The 21,389-nt window shown below is 50.6% G+C and overlaps 1 protein-coding gene across 2 annotated transcripts in view; it reads left to right on the top strand.

Annotated features, from left to right (window-relative positions):
• Positions 1–279: 279 nt before the first annotated feature.
• TBX4 (T-box transcription factor 4) overlaps positions 280–21,389 on the top strand; it is a 46,769-nt gene continuing 25,659 nt past the window's right edge. The window contains exons 1-6 of one of the 2 annotated variants that reach the window (XM_064166279.1): positions 280–362; positions 646–766; positions 4,607–4,698; positions 5,941–6,063; positions 9,760–9,918; positions 10,739–10,833. In XM_064166279.1, the coding sequence (XP_064022349.1) occupies positions 9,763–9,918; positions 10,739–10,833 (251 nt within the window). In that variant the 5' untranslated portion in view covers positions 280–362; positions 646–766; positions 4,607–4,698; positions 5,941–6,063; positions 9,760–9,762. Of the gene's footprint in view, positions 363–645; positions 767–4,606; positions 4,699–5,940; positions 6,064–6,714; positions 6,942–9,759; positions 9,919–10,738; positions 10,834–21,389 lie in introns of those variants that run through there. The other variant, XM_064166280.1, reaches the window with a different exon arrangement.

Below are 21,389 nucleotides of genomic sequence, written 5' to 3'. Positions count from 1 at the left end.
TTGCTGCCAGCATGCCAGCGAGGCACTTCCTTAGTTTCCCAACCTTTACCATAACCTTATGGGAATGAGTATCAGGTGCTCCCAGTTGACTTCATCTGCTTCAGGGAATTTATCTTGTACTCCAGGGCTTTCCTCTGCTGCATTGGTAGCACCAGCACAGAGGCACAACTGCAGTGTCTTTCTTTGCTGGAAGTGCTGTGTGTGGTGCACAGGGAAGGATGTTTGTACACAGAGCACTGACCAGCATTTGTTTTCCATGTTTTTTATGTTTTCTAGGACTGCAAGTTCAATCTGGAGTGGTGAGAAACATGGTAAAAGAGAAGAGAGATGGAACCCACAGCTCCTGGTTTCTCTGCATCAAGGTCAGAGAGGTGACCCTGTCACAGGTCTGGGCATGTGGCGGTGGGGTGGTGTTTGGGGTCCAGGGCAGAGCACCCTTCACTCCCTCCCAAAGCTGCCTCTCAGCTATGGGCAGGGACAGAGACTCCTGGTCCTTTACAGCAGCAGTTGTGTCGAAGCTCTGTGGTGCAAACCTTCTCTATCCCACTGCCCTGAGCAGCAGGGCAGCATGGGCAAGAGCAGCATCTCCTGCTGTCCCCACTGCTCCTACTGCTCCCTAAATTTCATACAATTGGTTTATGACAGGTGCAGACTGACCAAGAAGTTCCTTTTCTGTCCCTCTCACTGCCCATCTAATTCCACATGGCTGCAGACACACGATGCCTTCCATCTGGCTGGAGCTGCCCTAGCCTCAATGCACCACCAGGTCAGTGCCCTCAGCTGCTGGGTGAGAAGAGAAGCTGTTGATCTGAGGGATCTTCTTCCTTCTGATAGAGCTATCTTGGTCTCCTGTTCCAGACATAAAACCATCATTAAGCTCCCCACAACTTTCTGTAACTGGCAAGCTTGAGAGCAGCTCAAGCAGAGCACAGAGGAATATTTAGCAATTGTCTATTCTGGCCCCAGATCCCTGGCACTCACATAGAGCAAGCCTGGAATGGCCTCTTTCCCAGACAGCTCCTTAAGCAAGGCTTTCCTGTCTCTATTTAATGAATCTCAGCCATCCTTTCTCTCCTCGCTGGAGCCAGGAGCAGATGCAGGAGAAGGAGCACACTCCACTCCAGCACTTCATCTCTCCCATCTCCATTTTAGCTCCTTCTGTGTGTAGCAAATTTGAGTTCCCACAGCAGATCATGTCTCACAAGGAGGAAATTCCCAGCTTCTGGGAACACCTTCATTTTCTCTCCCTTTTGCTCTTGTTGAGAACCAGGAATAGAAGGGTGATGCCTTTTTGCAGTTCTTCCTCACTTACTAAGGGGGCAAAGCCACTCCAAGGACTGAGCTCTGCTTTCAGAGCAAATTTGCTCACTGTATGAGAAGGAAAATGCCCCACATAGAGAGCAGCATTTGTCCCAGACCTGGCCCTGTTGTGCTGCAGCCCAAGGAATGTGTTTCATCTTGGCATCCCAGGAGCAGGACAGAGGCATGACAGGGATGTGACTGAGCTGCTACATCCTAGAGGATGGCTGGAGATGCAAGGTGGCTTCCTGGTGAGCAGGATAACCCTCAGCCCAAGGGTTTGCCTCTGCATGGGAGATGCTTGATGGCAAATCTCATCCCAGTGTGTCCTGGCCAGAGAGCTGTGGCACTGAATTTTCACAGGCTTTGTTGACCTGCTTCACAGGAAGAACCTTTTTTACCCCTTTCCTCTCTCCCACTACCAGATTCCTCAGCAGGTCTACAGAACTCCAGTGCTGGGACTAGCCTTGTAGATGCTCACCACTCATCTGCAGGACAGAAACCCGAGGCTATCACCCTGCCCTGTGAAACAAAACTCCTCCCCGAGGGAGCTCCTTCCTGTCACAGCCTCTTGCTCCCCAGGCCCCTGAGCAGCTCCCTTCCTCCCCACTTTCATCTGCCTCTTGCTTCTCCTTCCTCCATCGTGTCTGGCTGCCTCCTCGCCAGCAGCTCCACATCCAAATGCATGTTTGTGCCTCTCCTCTCTGGCCCATGAGCCCTTAGGTTGGGAATTTTGGCCGCTTGTGCTGCTGGCTGCTCCCCTCCAGCCTTTTAAATCACAACTGCCTTCCCATGCCCCAGATGCCTCAAGCCCCCTAAATCTGCCTTGGGTGATTTAGCAAGAACCTGGGACAGAACTGACCTTCAGGAGCATGACACACGGCTATCACAGGCATCTGGCAAGTGTTTAAATCTCCAAGGTCCCCATTTGCTCCTGGTTTAGTGTTTCCCATGAGTCTGGAAGAAGGGCTAAACATTCCCCCTCCTGTACCTGCAGTGCTGAGCCCTGCTTTGACCCTGCTGCCGTGCTGAAAGTTCTGACCCCAGCTCAAGAAGGTGGTGAACATTTCCCTGTGAGAAGCACCATGGTGGAAAGGGACTGGCCAAAAAGAGCTGTGGGCTCTGGCAGGGAGTGAGGGCTTGCGTGCACAGGCCTGGGTGGTGGCTGTGCTGATGGCTGAGATGATGCTTTTGCCTAAATAGCAACTGGGACACTAAGGTAAACAGCAGAAGCGTGGGCTGCAGGCTGCGTCCCAAAGCTCTGCAGCACTCACCAGGCACTACTGACACGAGCTACTTGCTTGGACTGTTGGTCAGTGGGGTCTGTCCCAGAGGTGAAGGCCCACGTTGCAGTATAATGTTTAAACTTGCCCGTTTGAACCGACCAGCCCACATTTTCACGGCAGAGCAGCATCCTGTCAAGTCAAGTGCTTGGATAGGGTCTGCACCCAGCTCTGCTGCAGAGACAGCGCTAGAGCTGGCAGCCTCCATGCCTCCTGTTCAGAATTTCTCACTCAGACCATCACTTTCCTCTTCCCCCTGAAGAACAATGCTTACCCATATCAATAACCCACTCATCCCTGGAACAATGATTACCCATATCAATAACCCACTCATCCCTGGCACAAATTGAATAATCAGCTTGAGCAAGGCTCGCCCTTAGCCCTTCATCCCCAGCATACCAGCGGGTGGGCGATGCCAAGAAGATCCATAAGAGCCACAACCCGCTGAGAGTGCACTGGGCTGGTTTTGCAATTCCGTAACGCAGTTTCTTGCTCTGATGGAAAGCTTCTGAGACTTGCTCTGATGGAAATCTTCCTCTCTTCTCCCCGCATGCTGAGAAGTGACTTGCAGTGTTGTCGCTTACTGGGTTGATGTCTCATCATTTTGCTAGTAGTTCATGCACTCAAGAGCAGCTTATCTAGGAGGTTCCAGCTATCTTTCTCCTGTTTCACCAAGGTCCTTGCAGAATGCTGAGTTGCCCAGAACCTGCTCTCCCCTCTCCATCTGTACCCTGCCTCACGCTGCTGCCTGAGTCCTTTCTCTCCCAGGCTGTTCCCAGCCCTCAGCCAAGGTTACCCATCTGTGCTAATGACCATGGCATATCTAACCAGGAGCTTGTGCCACCACTGCCCCTCTGACCTTCCGTAAATAGCAATGGCTGCTGTGTACAGATGGGTGGTGGCAGAGCACGCTCGGCCCCATCCTGCAGCACCATTTTGATTTGGAGCTGTGGCTGCCATGGAGGTTGCAGACCAAAAATCACCTCACACTGAGAACTGGGCATTGTTCTGCTTTTATTTTTTGAAGTCATAATTCCCATTTTGACGTGTCCCCATTTGCCTGCTCCTGTGCTCCAGCTTCAGGATTCTCATCATTAACAAACAAAAAAAGGGAGTAATATTAAAGCAACGAAGCATTTGGAAGGTATATATTGAAATTAAATCAATATTCTTTGGCTAGGAGAGACCTCTGGGGACTAGCTCAGTCTGACGTTCAGCAGGGCAGTGTGCTCTGGACTATTTGTTCTTACACAGTGTTGCTGAGCTCATCGTGAAATCTCTTTTGTACAAAATATGCAATGGACTTGAAATACTCTTTTTTTTTTTTTTTTAGATGCTATTTTAAACAATGTTAAAGCAGCATTAAAAACAAAAAACAAACAAACAAAAAAAAACACCAAACAAACAAAAACCCAACTCCAGTGCGTGCAGACAAAAATTAGATTTAATTTTACTGATGAAAACAATTTCACAACTGTTTGGTTTTATCTGTAAAATATTTAGGCTTCGAAAAAATCTCTAGGAACGAAAATATTCGTTCATGGCTTAATTATTCCCGGTTACACGGTGAATGTTGCCTGCTTCTCTTTGCTTGAAATTACAAGGGGCGAGTACACTTGATACAATGAGACAAAAATTATCACGTATCCTCTCAATTCTTTAAACCCAGAGAGAATATGGTTGTCTGTTTGATTTACCCACTTCCAGTGGAGCTCGGTGGAAGCCTGAGCAACACATTCGTTTACAACGTTTTAAAACATTCGTTAAAATATTTACTTAACGGTCTAAACCAAAATCGGAGAGCCTTACAAACGCGCCCAGGTCAGGCAAATCCAGGGGGATAATTCGGCGAATTTCGAAGCAGAAAATCACTTGAATTTAAAACCTTGGAGCTTTTCAGTATCCCCCCCGTGCATCTATTTTAGGCAGATGCTTAAGATGAAAGGGCCGCCCATCAGCCCGTATCTTACCCACGCTTCCTGTCACCGTTTCTTTGCAATTTAATTTTTGTGTTTTCCTTTCAGCCTAGAGGAGTGTTTGGTACCAGCCTCTTGGCAAAAGAGCCTGAGGAATGGAAGGGTAAAAGAAATATGACCCAGCTGCTATGCACAATGAGGTTTGTAAGTCCTTGTATGGTATAAATAAGCATATTACACAGTTATTAGAGATTTGGCACTGTCCCTGTTTAGAAGCCCGACTCCGATGCTGTGTAATTCCTCCCGAGCACACGCATCATTCACTGTTCCCGCTCCTCCAGTCTCCTTACTGGCCAAATTCGGCAACTTTTTCTCAGTCCTCATCCATTCAACCCCTCCTCGGCGGTGTAAACCGGTGAGTTTCCACTCAAGTCAGTAAATCTGTGCCAGCCCACGCGGCCCAGGCTCGGTCCTGGCTTCATGGGAGCCAGGGCAGGATTCTGCGGGGTTCCTCCCGCCGTCGTCCCTCTCGCACCGGGGACACTGAGCCGCGGCCGCTCGCGGGACCGGCCGGTACCGTCGGGTACGGGCTCGAGACTTCCTTGTGCGGTTTTGCTTGGTGGCTGGCAAGTTTTCTTTGAGGCAAGAGATGCAGCTTGTCTTGGGGCGGGGGGTGGATGTAGGTGTAAGAAGAACAGGCAAAGGAAGCGGTGCTGCCTGCCGCGGCTGGAAAAGCGGCGCAGCATCTCAGCAGGTAAATTCGAGCCTGCTCGGTGCTTTCCCGGCCCGCAAACTTGAGCGTAATTCTTGAAGAAAAGCGACAGTAAACTTTTATTAATCGCCGGTGTTTAGGGCCAAGGCATGAGTGAGCTCGGTGACAGTGATGAGTGGTTTGGAGCTGCGAGGCCCTGAAAGCGGGGCTCATCCTCCCCCCCTCCCGCCTGCTCCTTTGACTCGGTGATGATGAGCCGTGAATAGGAGCCACCCTGCCGTCGGGGATCCGGCCGTTTGTCTGCCGAGTGATGACAGTCGTGTTGGTTTCAAGCCTCGCCGTGAAGTGCAGGAGCCTCCGAAAAGTGCACGGTGTTTCCACAACCGAGGGACTCCGTGCGCCGGGGATGCTTCACTCGCAGCCCCCGAACGAGCCCTGTCGGCATTGACCCTGCCGTCTCGGAGTCCTGGAGGGCCCCGTGGGCCGAAACTCGCTAAGGGCAGGTGATGCCCTAGCTTAGGGCACGGCAGAACCGGGGGCGGAGAACCTGGAGTAGGGGCCCAACGGAACGGGCCCGACCTCACCCCTCCAACATCCCTAGTCCGCACGGACAAGGAAGGCCGGGGGCTGGCGGGAGGAGAAGGGAGACTTGGCTTTAACCAAATTAATTTAATCATCCTCACCTGAGGATCGACTTCTCACACCTTTTTTCTTTTTTTTTTTTTTTAAGGGGAGAAAAAAAAAAGGCGTTTAAGGCAGGGAATCGCAGGCTGATTCCTGGTGTCTGCGACTGCGGGAAGAAAGGGCTGGAGAGAAACCCAAACAAAGCCCAGCGACTGGCATCAGCTGCAGGGTAAATATCGAAAATCCACCTTCTCCTGGAGTTTGGCCCTCAGCGGCCGCCCTAGGCCCCACAGCTTGCGGGGAGAGCCTTGCCCGCAGGTGTGCACTGACGGCGGGACCAACCTGTCCGAGCAGGGGGTGGCTGCGGCGCCCGGCTGCGCACATTCCGCGCGACTCTGCGAGGGCTCTCGCCTGCGGCGGCAGTGGGACCGGGGAACGGATGCGGCCCGTGGCTCAGAGGTAGATAAAACCCGCGGAAACCATCGCGGCAGTGCGCGGTGCTGAGAGCAGCAGGTCAGCTGCGGGAACCGTCGTTCCAGTAATTCGCGGACCTGCTCGCTCTCACCTTGGCCCCACCGAGATGGCTTCTAGCTCCCAAGCCCTCTTCCCCGGTTACAATTGCGCGGGAGTAGGACAGACGCCGTTTTGCCCTTGCACCCGACCCGCAGCCGCACGTCGGGGCCTGTCGCCAGCCCGGTCTCACCTGCCCCGGCTCTGGCCCGCCGGTTCCTACGGGAATTGCTCGCTGCTCCGTCGCTGGCATCCCGCTCAGCCCGCCTGCGTTTTTGGGTTTTGGTTGGTTTTTTTTTTTTTTTTTTTTGTTGGTTTTTTTTTTTCGCCCCCCTTTCCCTCTTTCCCCTTTTGGTAGGAGTGGGGAAAAGGTTCATTAAGAGGTTGACCCCAGTTTACTTTTTATTCTGCTCCTGTTCCCAATTTCGGCACCACGTGACAGTGGGAGTGAGTTTGGGTTTAAATTCACTTTCAAGATAAACCCCGATAAAAATCCTGCCCCATGAGCCCCCGCCGGCTGATGGCGGTGTCCCTGTGAGCCCGAGGCTGCGGGAGGCGAGCGGCACCTCTGTGCCCGCCCAGGACTGGCCGGCTCGGGTAAGGGGCTTCCCTCCCTTCGCCCTCCCCGCGGGCACAGAATAGGGCGTGCAGACCGGAGGGCGCGGAAGGGTGCGAGGAGCGCGATACAGAGCAGAGCCGAATGGAGCTGTTGCGATATTCGGGTCGCGTGCAGCAGTGAGTCTATCGCGATAGACATAGCTGCAGGGAGTAGCGCGGCAGCCTGGGCGAGTTTCGGCGGCTGGGGGCTGCGAGGGGCCGCACAGTTGTGGGGAATGGTGGTCGTGTATGTGTCTGGGTAATGGCCACAGCAGAGCTGAAGCGACTCGGTTGGTAGCGACAAGACTCAGGGACTCTCCGGAGGAGGGGTCTCCCTTCTCCCCGTTTTAGCTTGGTGGTGGAAGCTCCAGGCAGGGAATGCCCATGGCCGGAGGGTGCGGGGGCTCTTTTCCGAGGGTGTGAGAGGCCAGGGGCAATTCTCCTCAGGCCGTGCTCATCTGGGGAGCAGCCCTGGTTGGGGCTGACCTCGGCAGCCCGGCCTTGCTGCCGCGTTGTTGGCAGTCACCACGATCTTGCCCGCACTACTGCAACGCTCGGGTCTCTGCGGCGACTGAGGGAGGACGGGGAGCCCTGTCCACCCTTCCTGGGTTCTTAGGGAGATCTGCACCCGCGGACCGGCCCCAGGCCGGCGGGACGCAGGTTGCCGGTACAGTAGGGCTAGGAGAAGCATCTGGAGGCTTCTGACCCCTCTAGGAGCGTGTCGCCGGCTTAGGCCCGGCCGTTGCTCATCTTCCGTGACCCTCTCTCCCGAACAGCCCCGGTTCCTGTGGTGGGGTCCCGGTGCCCCGCACTGCCCGGCCCGCCAAGCCAAGCTCCCATCCAGCGCGGCCTGTGCTCGCGCAACCCTCCTGCCCCAGCTGCAGCCCTGGGCCCAGCCCGGCTCCCGGCGGGCAGTGGGGAGCGCCGGGACCATCGGGGCTGGGAGTCGGTGGTGGGGCTGGGGGTGTCCCCCCAGCTCCCCGCGAAACAGCCAGCGGCTCAATTTGCCGCCAGGCCCAGCGCAGCGCCGAGGCAGGTCGAACAGGCCGGGGAAGGCCTCGGCGGAACCCGGTGAGAGAGGGCCGGGCTGCCAGTGCCCCCGACTGGTGCCCCCTGGTGCGGGCCGTCGGGCGGGTGCGGAGCCGGGGCTGGGCCGAGCGGGCCGGGCCAGGGGGAGTGGGCCAGAGCCGGTCTATGGGGACGTGATTGACAGCGGCAACGTCAGCAGCAGGAGGGGAAGGGAAAAGGGGGGGGGAGACAAAGAGGGAGGGAGTCGAAAGGCCCCAAACTGGATCTTTATGGAACATTTTCCGCCAAGATCAAGGGAAAGTGAATCCGCGCAGCGGGGGATGCCCCGCACGCCGCTGCCATCGGGGGCCGCGGAGTCGCGCCCGGCCTGAGCTCCTCACGCAGCCATCGCGCTGCTCCGCGGGTGCCCTTCATGCCCCCAGGCGAAGCCCGGACACCCTCGCTACTCTTTCTGCCCCCTGGCCGGCCGTGTGAGTTCCTGGGGTGCGGAGGGAAGGGAGGAAGGGAAGGAAGCGGGGGGTCCACGGGTGCGGGGTTCCCTGCATCCTGCCAAGTCCCCGGCCTGTGCCAGGGCGGCTGCCACTAGCCTTCCCCTGCTGTTCTCCCGGCCTGAGCCCCTGCTCCATCCCCGGGAGCAACGGGATCTCCTCCCGCAGGCAGGAATCGGGCCCTCGGGGATCGTCGCCGCCGCTTCCCACCTGTGCCGCCCCAGATCACCCGGCCCTGCTCTGCACGTTGGCCGCTGGAAACATCCACGCTTTGGGCGGGCTGGGGCTGTCCTGTCCCATTCGCCCAAGTGGGGCACGGAGACCGGCGATGCGCTCCGGGCACCGGGTGCTCGCTGCCCAGGGAGGCCGCGGTGCGTGTGGTGCAGCCGGGAACGGGCATCCGTGTGTGCCCGCTCGCACTGAGCCGGGCTGCCTGTCCAGAGCTCTCCCTGAAGCTCTCTTCGGTCTGCAGCCGAGGGGATCACCCCGCTCTCCTCAGGGCAGAGAGGGCACCGGTCACGGGAACCAGGAGAAAGGAATTCTCCGTCGGGGTTGCAAGGGGCCGGATGCTGCCAGCGTTTCTCTGTGGGGAGAGGTGCTTTCTGTCCCCGGGACCAGGACCCTGCAACCTCCTCGAGTCCGTTGCCTGCCCTCCTGTCGGTCCGTCCGTTGAGCGGGGCAGGCGGTCGCGTCCCTCCGCGCCGTAAAAGTCGGGGTTGATGCGCGGCAGCCCCGCCGGAGCTGTCAGGCCTTATCTTTATTGGCTTTTCCCAGTCTCCGTCCAAGTTTAAGAGGGGTCCTTTTATCTCGGAGCCCAGCACTCGGCTTGTTTACACCACCCGACTCCGCCGCAGCTCTTCGCCACGGCCCCGAGAGCTGTCGCGGAGCCCCCGGAGCCCTGAGGGGGCGAGGCAGAGCGACTGTCTGGGCCGCATTGCCCACCCCGACGGGTACCGGCCCCGCACGGTGGCAAAAAGCGGGTGGAAGATAAAGGAGAAAGGATCGGGTTTGGAGGGCTGAGTTCAAATCTGACATGAGCTGCTCGGGACTCAGACGGGAGCGCAGCCACGCGTGGGCGGCTCCCCCGGGGGGGCAAAAGGGCCCGGCCCGGCTTTCCCCGGCGCAGCCACCTTCCCCTGGGGCTGGAGGTGTCACGTCCCAGTCTCTGCGAGTGCCGCTGCCTGAGGAAGGACCACGGGCCGGGCCGGGAGGGCCTGACCCCGGAAGGTGGCCGTGCCCGGGGCATGGAAGGTGTCAAAAGCTATTGCTACGAGCTAACGGTGCTCCTCTCTCTCTGCAAGGAAATGCTCCAGGAGAAAAGCCTGTCTGAAACTGAGGAAGGGTTTCCAACAGCCCCCGCGCCCGGCCATGCGGACTCCTCTGCCGGTTCCCCCGTCCTCGGCGTAGCCGGGGGGAGCAACACGCCGCTCAGCAGCCCGCAGCTCCCTGATCCCGAGCAGGTATGCACCGTTCGTACCGCGCCCTGCCCAGCGTTCTCCCCACCAGCCAGACCAGAGCACGGCTGAAAGGGCCGGAGACAGGCCTCCTTCCACCGCGCATCTCCCTTGGTCGCAATGCTCGGGCTTCGCGTTTTTCTTTACTTTTAATTTCTCGGTTTATTTTTCCTTGCACAAAGTAGGCTGCCCCGTGCCCGCTATTGGGGGTGGCAGGTCGGTAACCCCACCGGCGCCCATCAGGTACCAGAGCCGCGGTAGCTCCCCCTGCAGCAGGATCCAACCTGGCAATGGGTTACCTTGGGTTAGGTTTTTTTGGGTTTGTTTTTTCCAGATGAATAAAACTCTCAGCTTCTTCACCCGACTTCCCGCGGAACAGAACAGATCCGCATAAAGCCCGTGGCCCTGGGGTGCATGTTGCTCGGTGTACCCAGGTGTTCCCTCGGATGCCCTTGATCCTGGTTTTTGGGAGCAGTAGGGAGACTGCAGCGCCCAGTGGGGCCCAACGAACCCCACGGAAAAGGGGGGAGGAAATTAAGAAAAAACAAGCAAACATGTTTGAAAAGAAAAATCCCCTTGGCCACAGTATCTGGCCTGGATGTGAAAGACTGCAATTAAAACCGGCCTCAGTTTGTTTCTTTTATTTTTGGCAAACAGTGGTGGAATTTTTGGGACTCCATCCTTCTCTCCATCGAGGTTGGTGTGGCTTTGCCCAGCGCCTTGGCTGCAGGGCTGGTCCTGGGCGTGCAGCTGCCCTTCCCAGCTCCTCTCTGAGGTTTTTGTCAGACATTTGTTGCTCTTTTCATGATATTTTTTTTTTCCCCAGACAATAGAAAATATCAAAGTCTATCTCCATGAGAAGGAGCTATGGAAGAAATTTCACGAAGCTGGCACTGAAATGATAATAACCAAAGCAGGCAGGTTAGTGAAAATTCCCCATGAACATGTCTTGCTTCTGATGTGAAATGTCCCTGTTGCAGGTGATGGCATTAGAGAAAATATTACAGTGATTGTAGATTTCAGTAAAATAATGTTGGTTCATGTAAAGTGTACATGTGTTGGTATGTGGCAAGGAGATTGTGGATGCAAGAAAGGGTTGTGGAGTCATTTGCTACATTTAGTCCAGGTTTTCTAGGGTAATTTTCATTTTAGTTTATTTTAATTGTGAAGTTGACAGCATGATTGTGGCTTTCCTTTTATTTTATTTTTCCCAAAGCAAACCCCACTGCCTTTCTCCACGTAGTGAACCAAGTCCTTTTGCTGGGATAATTTGCACCAAAGTTTTAGGAACAGGAATGTTTGGGATGTGCATTTAACCTCAAAACCGAGAGAAAATACCACTTTTATCCTGCTAGTTGTAGGGGAGAGAAATCTGCTTCCCCGTGGAAACAAGCACTGATCATTGTGCACATCCAGGCCCAGGCAGGAGGGAGCCAGGCTTAATTCCCTGGAGAATCCATCCCTGTGCCTGTCCAGGGCTCCCTTCCCAGTTAGGCTGCTCAGGTGGGAGATGACACAAAATTAAACATCTGAATTAAACCTCAGACCATCTTCAGCCTGGTTCCCAGCAAAACCAGACAGCTCCCACTGTGGGCACCAAAATATCTGTCCTTGGTTTCTGCGGCAGCAGACTCTCATCACTGCTGCTGGAGAAGAAAAATTCCCAGGCTTGGATATGAAAATCCATTTAATTCTAACACAGCTGTGGTATTCTGCTGTGCCCTGCAATGGCTGAGTTTACACCCTGCTATAGTGCTGTGAAGGAAAACACCCAATAATGGAGAGAAAGCAGCAAAATTTCCCACAATCTGTATTTACTGTGTCTGTGTTTTTGTTTTTTTTTGCTGTGATTCCTGATCTTTCATGCATGCAGCCGAGGGGCTTAGGCAGGTTGTTTTTATTCCTGAATTTGGTGCTCACACTGTGGAACCCAGACCCTAATGCCAGGGTTTGGATTTGGTGAGCAATGGGCAGGTTTTCCTTTCCCCATCCTGGCAGAACTGCTCTGTGCAGCAGCAGGACAGTGTGAGGAAGCTTTCCTCTAATAACCTTGTAGAGGGGATGTGTGTCCCAGGAATCTTCAATTTGTTTGCTGCTTGGCCTATTTGTGAAGTGATTGTGCAGGTAATTCTGTCGTTATCACACCACGTTGTGGTGTATAAAATCTTGGGGCATGTTCTGCAGCAGTTACTGGTGTAAGGAGCTGGATTCATTTTGATAGGTCTGCTACCTAACTCAGCTAAGTCTAGGGGATCAAGACCTCAGATATTTCACCCTTAATTTATAGTATCTGAGTGTATCTGCGCGGGATGTGTAATATCTTTACCAAATTCTAGACCCTAAGCATCTCAAATGTGCCTGTTATCTCTGTGTAAGTCTTAACGTAGATTGTTTAAACAAATCCATATGTATGGGGCTCAGTCCCACATTCTTTGTCCTTTGGAGCTGGCAGTGCACACGTAGTCACCTTTCAGGAGCATGCAGACAGGACAGAGGATGGAGAGATTGTTCCTAAGATGTATAAAACTTTGGGTTTTTTAAAGTTAATTTGCCATTTGTGAAATCATTGCAGCACCAGCAAGCTAATAACAGCTTTATTTCTTTTATAAATACCTTTTCATTAAAGAAAAAAGGGAAGAAAAAGGCTGGTGTGCTGATGAACAGCATGAAAGAACATAGTCTCTTAATGTATTTTCTCTGTGTTCATTTGCAAATGGTGTCAAAATAAAGGGCAATATTTGTATCAGGGTTAACAGAGTCCAAAGTGGAGCTGGGACCCAGTCCCAGCATCACCCAAAGGGGAAAAAAAAAAAAAATGAGTACAACAGAAAAATCCAACAGCTTAGTTTGTCTGTGCTGGCACCGAGTGCCAGGCTGAGCCCCTTGGGTGCGTGCTGAGAGCAGGAATCAATCGTCATGCAAACGGCGAAATGAAAATGATTACAGTACACAGTAATTATTTTACCCGAGCTATTTAAATAAAAAGCAGCAATAATCAACCTCCTCTTGACCCAATGAAAAAGGGGAGGGGGAACAAAGAAAGAGAAAGGTGGTTAATGGAGATTTGTTTGCACTTTGCATTTAGCGTTGGGGAGGGGAAAGGAGAAGGAAAGCGGCTAATTGCAAGCACTAATTAGGACTCTAATCCCACCTCCCAGCAGGCACAGGGATGCCCCTAAATGCCGTTAGTTGAAATCACTTTAAACGTCGGTCTGGGTGACCTCAAAGGGGCACAAACGAAAAAAGAAATTGAAGCCCGATTTTGAATTTTTAACCAACAACCAAAAAAGAAAAAAGAAAAAGAAAAAAAAAAAAGGAGGGGGGGGAAAAAGCGACTTTAATGACAAGTTCACTCGCTGGAGAGGAAATGTAAAGCTCAGCGGAAGCGTTAATTCCATGGCAATGGTGTAAAATAGCCTTTTTGTATAAACAAGGCAAATATTGATAACCAGGATGGGGGGGCGGAAAGGGGAGTCATTTATTTCGTTCTTTGTAGAGCTCCTCGGAACGAGCCAACTATAAATTATCGAGAATTTAGGGCTGAGAATTACTTTGGGGGATTATTACTCCCTCCTAGGACTGATCTGTAGGAGACATTAGGAGAGCACAGCAAGCTCAGCATAGGAATAAAAATCGTGTTGTTGCCAAGAAAACTTGATTTATAAAGTGGAAACATCTTTAAAATGCGCTCCGCTATCTTTTTAATGTTCGGCTGCTTCGTTGTGGGAGGGAGGGGGAAAATAAATTAAAAGTGAAAAAAAAGAGAGAGATGATTTTATATTGAAAGGATCATCACAAGATATAACGTTTATGTTAGCAAAGTTCCCTGAACTTTGCATAAAAACCGCTCGGCTCCTCCAGACAGAGGATCCAGCCCCTCGCAGTGCCCAAAGGATGGGGCGATGGGCTCCATAAATCACCTTCCCTTTCTTCCTCCGATTTGAGGTTTGCTTTAATTACGAATTTCTGCTCTGGAGGATTTTCTGTGGGTAGGTTTTAAAGGCTGGCTTACATGTCGTGCAAAACTCTTCCCCGGCTTTGCCCGTCGCCTGGAGCTGTATGTACCCAAACCAGGATGGGGAGCACGAAGGGAAGCTGCCCACGCGTGTCTTTCAAGTGCTGCCCATCGCCCATAGCATTTGCAGAGCAGTTGGTTTTTTTTTTCCGGGGAGGCAGCGTTGGCTCTGCCGTTGTTTAGTGATGAAATCGCCTTGTATGTGCGGCTGAGAGCCCGGCTTGCCGCTCCGAGCAGCCCCTCACCGTGGAGTCCCGGCGCGGTGCTTGCAACCACTTCTCGGCTCCCTCTTCCCCCTCCTTGGTTCTCGGTCCCGTTCGCTTCCTGTACTCACCTAGAGTTTGTGCTAAAGGTAGAATTTGCCTCCACAAATCTACTTTTGTATTGCAAAACAAACAAAAACCAAACCCAACAAAACCAAACCACCTTTAAAAAAAATCAAACCAACCCAAACGAACAACAAAAAAAGAAACAAAAAAATTAACCAAAAGCACACACACCCCCAAAAAACAAACTCCAACTTCTTTCTTATTAATCAAATCAATGCAATCAATGCAGATGGGACAGGGATGCATTAGAGGATGGAGATGCAGATGTACATCTGAATTCCTTCCTTCTAACAGCCCTGAATGCGTCTGTCTGGCTGTCATTCAGCAAAGCACACACCTTTCCTGCTGGATTTTGGGCATTCCCTAGTGATGAAGTTGTTGAAGGGGTGGGTAAAGCAAAAAACAAACGAGAGACTTCACTGTAAAAAAAAAAAAAAACAACCATTGTAAATCCTGCTTTCCAACGTCCTCCTCTCACTCTTGTTTTATTTCACAGAACAATTGGGGGGGGGGGGTTGGTTTGTTGCTGTTTTTTTTTTAACCTTGTGGCAAGCTCCACTTTGTCTCTTGTAATTCTTTGTGAAATCTCGTTTTTCAGACCTTTTTTCCTGCAGGAAGTTAAGCTTTGTATAGTCTTCCTGGCTCTGGATTTCTTTCCGTTATTTTTTTATTTAGCTCTGGTTCTTCCCTTGTTGTTTTGTTGTTGTTTTTTTCCAAGGTGCCAATCTTTGCAGCATTGCAGTTTCTCTCCAGATATTGCCAGGGATAAAAAGTTTGATGCAGCTTGAGGCTAATCAGTAAAAAACAGCAGTTCGAAGGGTATCTACTCACATTTTTGTGAGGTTACTGAAGAGACAATACTATGTCACTCCTTGCTAGCAGCACAGCCACGCCAGAGATGTGAATAGGAGGCTCAAACCCCTGAAACTGAGTCTTGGCTGGAGCAAAGGGATGTGCACAGGTACAAAAGTAGCTGCAGTCTTTTTGGTAGCTTATTTTGAGAAGCATATGTGGGAAAATGTTGCACAGGGAAAAAAAATATAAACCAATAAAGGAGCTTGCATGTGTAGAAAAGATGCAACCCCCTTTAGATCTTCAAGTTGCCTTTTAAAAGTGGCTTATTTCAGTTTCTAAAAAAAAAAAAGTCTGTTCCTAATCAACTTTAGTAAACCAAAATAAAACTAGTTTTTAGGACATCAAGGTCTGAAGAAGTATAAATGCTTTGGCTAAGCTGGTGCAGCTTTCCTCTGTGAATAATCCCCTAAAAGTTAAATTTTCCATGGCTCTGTAGGGCATGTGGATGCCCAGTTCTCATTACAATTAAAAGGAAATATTTGTCCAGAATCTTTTGAGGCAGTTACAAGAATCTCTGCTAAAGTTTTTTTGATCCAAAAGCAAACCTTAATATCTGAGATCAGTGATGGAATGTGAGCTGTCGATTTAAAACTTGGGAATAAAGTAGATATTTGAGGAATGCTTGATCTGCTTAGTCCTAAATTTGGGGTTCTGGAATTGCCCTGTTCAGGCAAAGTTCTGCTTTTAGAGAAAGGAGTAGGAGCAAACTCTTAATGGCTCTTGGCTGTGCTGCTGAAGATGTCGACAGCTTTGGCAAAGAAAAGAGTGGTTGTATATGCTGAGCAGGGCTGGGATGGGATTGTGGTGTTTAATACACTTCTCTCTTCAAACATCAATCCCCTTTTTAGTTTGTTAAAGGTGTGGAATGCTCATGGTTAAGGGTGTTCCCAAACCTTTGCCCACTGTCTTTAGGCTGCAGCTGTGGCAGCACTGGCCAGGGTTACAGGGAAGGGTTTGGTTCCCCACAGGGTTCCCCAAACCAGCTGGGGAAGATTCCCACCATTGCTGGGGCTCTGCCTCTGCATTAAAGGCTTCCGGCCACAGGGCCTGTGGGTCATCTGCTGCTCTGCAACAATGAGCCAGCACATGGCCTGACAGGAACACCAAGGCTTCTCCAAAAGCCCCCCCAAAGCTGGGAGTAGAAGCTGGGCTGGTGAGGGAGCTGAAATGCTGCAGAGCTGAGTCCTTGGCCATGCACTTCCACTGCTGCTTTTGGAGGTATCTTTGTGCTGTGTTGCTGGTGCTCCTGGAGACTGCTAGCACCCATCTCTCCCATTCTCTGGCACACTGGGATAGTCTCTGCTCAGCTTCTGTGGCAAAATGAAAGCACTGGAGAAGCATCCCATGGCAAGAAGCCTGCCCGTGTTTCAAGTTACTGTGGGGCAAGGAGAGGAAATGTTTCTAGACCATGAAAGCAGCCATCCAGCTAACTCAAGTTCTCAAGTATGTGAGAAACAATGCTTTATTTAAAAATGAGATGTGCTAGCCAGAAGAAAAAAATACAACCTCACCATTCCAAAATATTAAAATCCCTTAACCGTCTGACCTTCTCATCACTAGGTCATGGTCCTGCCACCAGATAAATCTCTCCTATCTATCCATGGACTGAGAGTTCAATGTTGCTTGTGTTAGTGACAGTGAATTTGGGGCTGAAAAATGAACTACTGATGAGAACTCCTGTTGAACCTGTATTGTTTGTTATTCTGAGGCAAGGATCTGGCATGGGCTAATCCAGCACTTCAAAGTTAACTGCTCTTACTTTGTATACAGAGCGTCATAGCGGAGTGGCGTGGGTGATAAGAGAAATAAGGGACTGAGGGTTAGGATACACTGGGAAAATGGGACCCTGCTGAAAACCTCTTTGATCTCTTTAAAGTATTTTCTGAAAGCAAGAATCTATCAAAAAGGAAATGCCATTTAAAAGGCTAAAAGAAACAGCTGACATCCCAAAATTTGTTTTAATCTGCCCTAGAGAATATTATTTTTAAAGATGCGTTAAGTCAGTGGAAGAAATACTTGTCAAGAGAAGGGAAATTTGGAGGGGGAGGCAGAAAGGTCATCAGAATGGAATTGTGGTTCTTGAGGCCTCTGAGCACCATTCCTTTCCTTTCTAACTATGAAGACAAGGAGAAGCATCCTTGAGAAGCCATAGCCAATTCTCAAGAAGAATTTGGGGCCACATTAGTCCTGATCAGGGTTGTCATCTTCAGTGTTTTGAGACTATCACTGGAGGCATTTCAGCATGTCCAGCAGCTTCTGAGCTGGACTTTCAGGCACAATATAGCTTATTAGCCAAGATGTTGAGTGATTTCTTGGATTTCTGGTCCTTTCATAATCTCATATGGTGTAAGCATCACCTTTCCAGACAGCATTGCATGGGAACTTTTGGAAATCCATTCTTTGATTTTCTTGACCACTTCAGACTCAAAGAATGTAGAATTTCTGTCTGTCTTCAAAAATCTTTATCCAAACTGCTTTTGAAAATAGGGCTTCAGCTGCTGAGCTGCTGAAGGGCAAGGAGATAGTTTTATCCCCTAAAAAGACAGAAGGATGCACTCAGCATCTGAAGTACTATCCAAATCACAGGGACATGCAGTGAGCACCTGTCTGCACATTCCTATGACTTCAGAGAGCCTTTGGTGAAGATGTGACTTGAGTTGCTCCAGCAGGACTTGGGTGTCTTGCTTCCATGCAAGTTTTCTCTATGGAAATACTGAGTGCCCCATGGCTTCCCTGCTCACCATGTGCTGGTCTGAGGAGCCTCTTCTCAGCTAATGTATCAGCAGTAGCTTCAGAAATTATGTTTGCATCTAAGTGAGGAAGGTTAGAGCAAATTCTTGTGGAGGATAGTGGAGTTTGAGGGATTTGCAGAGGCCATCTTGTCACCCAGCGGGACCAAGGCATGAGCCAGTGTCCCTGGGACACACAGGTTCTGGCATGCAGTGTGGCATGGGGCAGCTGGTGCTCAGATGAATGCTTTGAGCTCTCTGATGGGGACTAGTGCTTTTGACTTCTCTGTGTCCTCTCTGGCTTGCTGTCCTCTGCCTAAACCCCAAGGCTTTCTTGGACCTGGGAACCTTGCAGTTGCCCAACTGTCCAGGATCAACCAGGCCTGCTCACATGGGGATTAAAACATGAAATGCCCACGAAGTGGCCAAGCCTGGAGAGCCCAAAAGGCTGGGAACTGCTGCCTCAAATGAAAGCAAAGCTTTCCTCTTATCACTGGCTTTCAAAGCCAACCAACCAATTACACATTAATTAAACTTTGTTTGAACATAATAGAAGCTTTGGCTCCATGTCAGTAACTGCTCCATGGTCAAGGGGATTGGATAGTAATAGGATAAATAAATAAACAAGAGATGCTTATTCTAACAGTTCATTTTAAAACAATTTGTGAATATCATGTAGAGATAAAATGTGCCTAGCATAAACTTAGCTAAGCAAGGGCTGCTTCATTATCAGAACAAATAATTCACTCACACATCATCTTTGAAGCTTGGGAGGGCTATGGAATTGTGCTGCTTGTTTATTTTCCTGGCTTTTTACTGGTTTTGCTACATTTCATCTGCACAGAGCTACAGGGCTTAGCTGGGGCTATGGCAGTGTGGAGCCAAGCCCTGGCAACACCGGTCCTGATCCCACAGTCCCCAGAGCCAGCCTCAGTCCCTCTGCCCTTCCCAGGGCATCACCCTGAACCTCAACACGCAGTCACCAGGTGCCAAACTGTGGTATTTCAATGCTGTATCAGATCTTCTGCCTACACAGGACTGAGGCATCAAAGCTTTTCTCCTGTGGTCACTCTCTTTGAGCGTAGCTTTCTCACGTGAATGTAAAAAATGATTTCAGTTTTCCCCTCTGAAGGGCAGCGAGAAATGCTGCCATCACACAGCAGCACTGTGCTTCTGCCAGTGCAGAGAGGATGGTAGAAACGTGCCACTAATCCCAGCAGAGAGCCTTGAGGGGTGCAGGAGACTGCCAGGACAATGTGGAGGATTCTGGATGGTGCCTTCTTCACCAGCTTGAGCTGGAGGGAGGGAGAAGTGAGTTTTGAATGTGTCTGAAACTGGAGTCTCACTGACTTGCTGTTTTGCAGAAGAGGCTCTTGGGCTTGATGCTTGGCTGTGTCCCCCCAGTCATTGCTGGCTGTCACACAGTTGGGTTGTGGGTTTGTGGCTGGTCCCTGGGTGGGCAGGAGGGCTGTGGGACTGCTGGTGGCTCTGTGGCCCTGCTGGCTGCCCTGTGTTGCTGCCCAAGGTGTCCTGGTGGGTTAGACACACAACTTGTGTGGCTTTTGAAAAAACAACATAAAAGGGAAGAAATTCACCTGGTTCTGGACTGCTCCACCCCAGGGCACTTAGATATTCTGGGCATTTGTTGCAGCCTTGAGGCATCATGTCCAACTAGGCTTTGGGTCCAAGCAAAAGAGGATGAGGCCAGGAACTGCTGCTCTTAATCTCCTGGCTACTGGTGGCTTAAATGTCACTTCATAGTTGGTTTATCCTGTGCTGTGCAGGTGCCCAGCACTCAACCTTGACAAGCTTCCCTGTTTGCACAGCCATAGCAGAGCTACAGCCATCCTTGGCACAAGGGGTGGTGCTGAAAACAAAATGTGTCCTGCTTCAGCATGTTCCTTGGGAAGCCCCAGATTCCCAGTTTCTGTAACTGGTTTCTGCACAGTGAAGCTCTCTGTGCAGAGTTTGGAGCTGTGCGTGGCAGTGGGGTGACTACAGTGTGGACCTCCACAGGTCTTTCTGCAGACCTCCCACCAAAGTCAGGCTGAGATTCCCCAGAGCTTGGCAAGATGTTGGCAAGTTTCTGTTGCAGCAGTGGCTTATTCTTCTGCTGCTGCTGATCCCCGAGCAACAGAAGATGAAGCAAGCTATTGTCAGGGAGAGCTGGACGGGGAGAAGCATCCTCTACGGAGACGCCCATCCGCCTGAGAGCTCCTGCCTGCAGAGATTTGGCAGAGGGGCCACTTATGCAAAGCTACTACTGAGTGTAGGGCCTGTAGCTGTGAGTAGTTCCATTGACCTGTAGTAAATCTGGGGAAGGAGGCAGGTTTCTGGCCCCTTCCCAGGGCTAGCAGGGAGCTGTGTAGACCCACTGTAGGCACAGCCTCGCTTTCCTCCTGGGCAGGGCTGGATCAGCCAGTGCCTCCAGCATGGCTTTCTGCATCCTTCTTTCACACAGGACATTTACTGAGGGCCAGGACATGCTATTAGGTGCTCTGCCTTGCCTTTTATTTCATTTTTTAAAATCAAAACTGGATGACTGCATTTCCTTGGACCCAGCTCTCTGGTTTGTCACGTCTTCCCACCGGCAACTCACCACCCGCGTTTGCATCATATTGCAAAGAGATCTTTACTAAATGAGCCTCTGCCAAGGGGTTGAGAAATATGTTTTCATTAAGAAAATTAAGCTGACAAGTCCCTGGACAGCACATTAGTTGCATTTTTATGTTGGTTTCTCTCTTTCTTTCTTTTTTAAGGGTAAAATGCAGCAGCTAATAATAATGATGAAATGTCCATGCACAGCCAAATTACTAAAATCTAACCCCTGTTTTCCTGGAAAAGAATGCAGAGAGTTGGCAAACGTGGTTGTAGCTGGGTCTGTCAGCTGCTGAGTACAATGCTACCACTGCAAGATAGCGAGTGGTTTGCAAGTTAAGCAACACCTTCAATCAGATGTGAGTTCCCCATTTGTTATCCTGAAGGAATTCCAGCTGTATATATTATAGTAGTACTTTGGCTCTTTGTATTTATTTTAGAGGGCTATACTAAAGAACATTATAAACTCAGGCATGTCCACGCTGTATGAGCACCATATGCTGAAGCTTAATTTTAAATGCCATTAAAAAAGCACTTAACATTTACAGTATATCAGTCCAGCTACTTTAGCAGCTTGGATGTCCTACAGTAAATGAAATGATGGAGTCAAAAAATAAATTCAGAAGCTCGATGTTATAAAAACCCTCTCCTGATGCAGGACGCTCGCCTGCGACGACACAGGGGCTGTCCTATCACCTCCATCTCCTTTCTAGGTTGTAATTAACTCCTCCTCTTTTTGTTGCATTTTCCAATGTCATTTTAAAGCCTAATTTTCCCAAATAATAATAATAATAATAATAATAATAATAATCTTGGCATTCAGATTGGATTCCTAGTGCAGTTTTTCTCTCTCTCTCTCTCTTTCTCTCTCTGTGAATTGAGCTGTGTATTCACAAATTGAAATGTCCTACTGTATTTATCCAGGTGCTTACCTGTAGGAGGAGAAGGTTA

Source organism: Pogoniulus pusillus, chromosome 27 (genome assembly GCF_015220805.1).
Source record: "Pogoniulus pusillus isolate bPogPus1 chromosome 27, bPogPus1.pri, whole genome shotgun sequence".
In the NCBI taxonomy this organism is placed as follows: domain Eukaryota; kingdom Metazoa; phylum Chordata; class Aves; order Piciformes; family Lybiidae; genus Pogoniulus; species Pogoniulus pusillus.
This window is presented reverse-complemented; position numbering and strand designations above follow the sequence as displayed.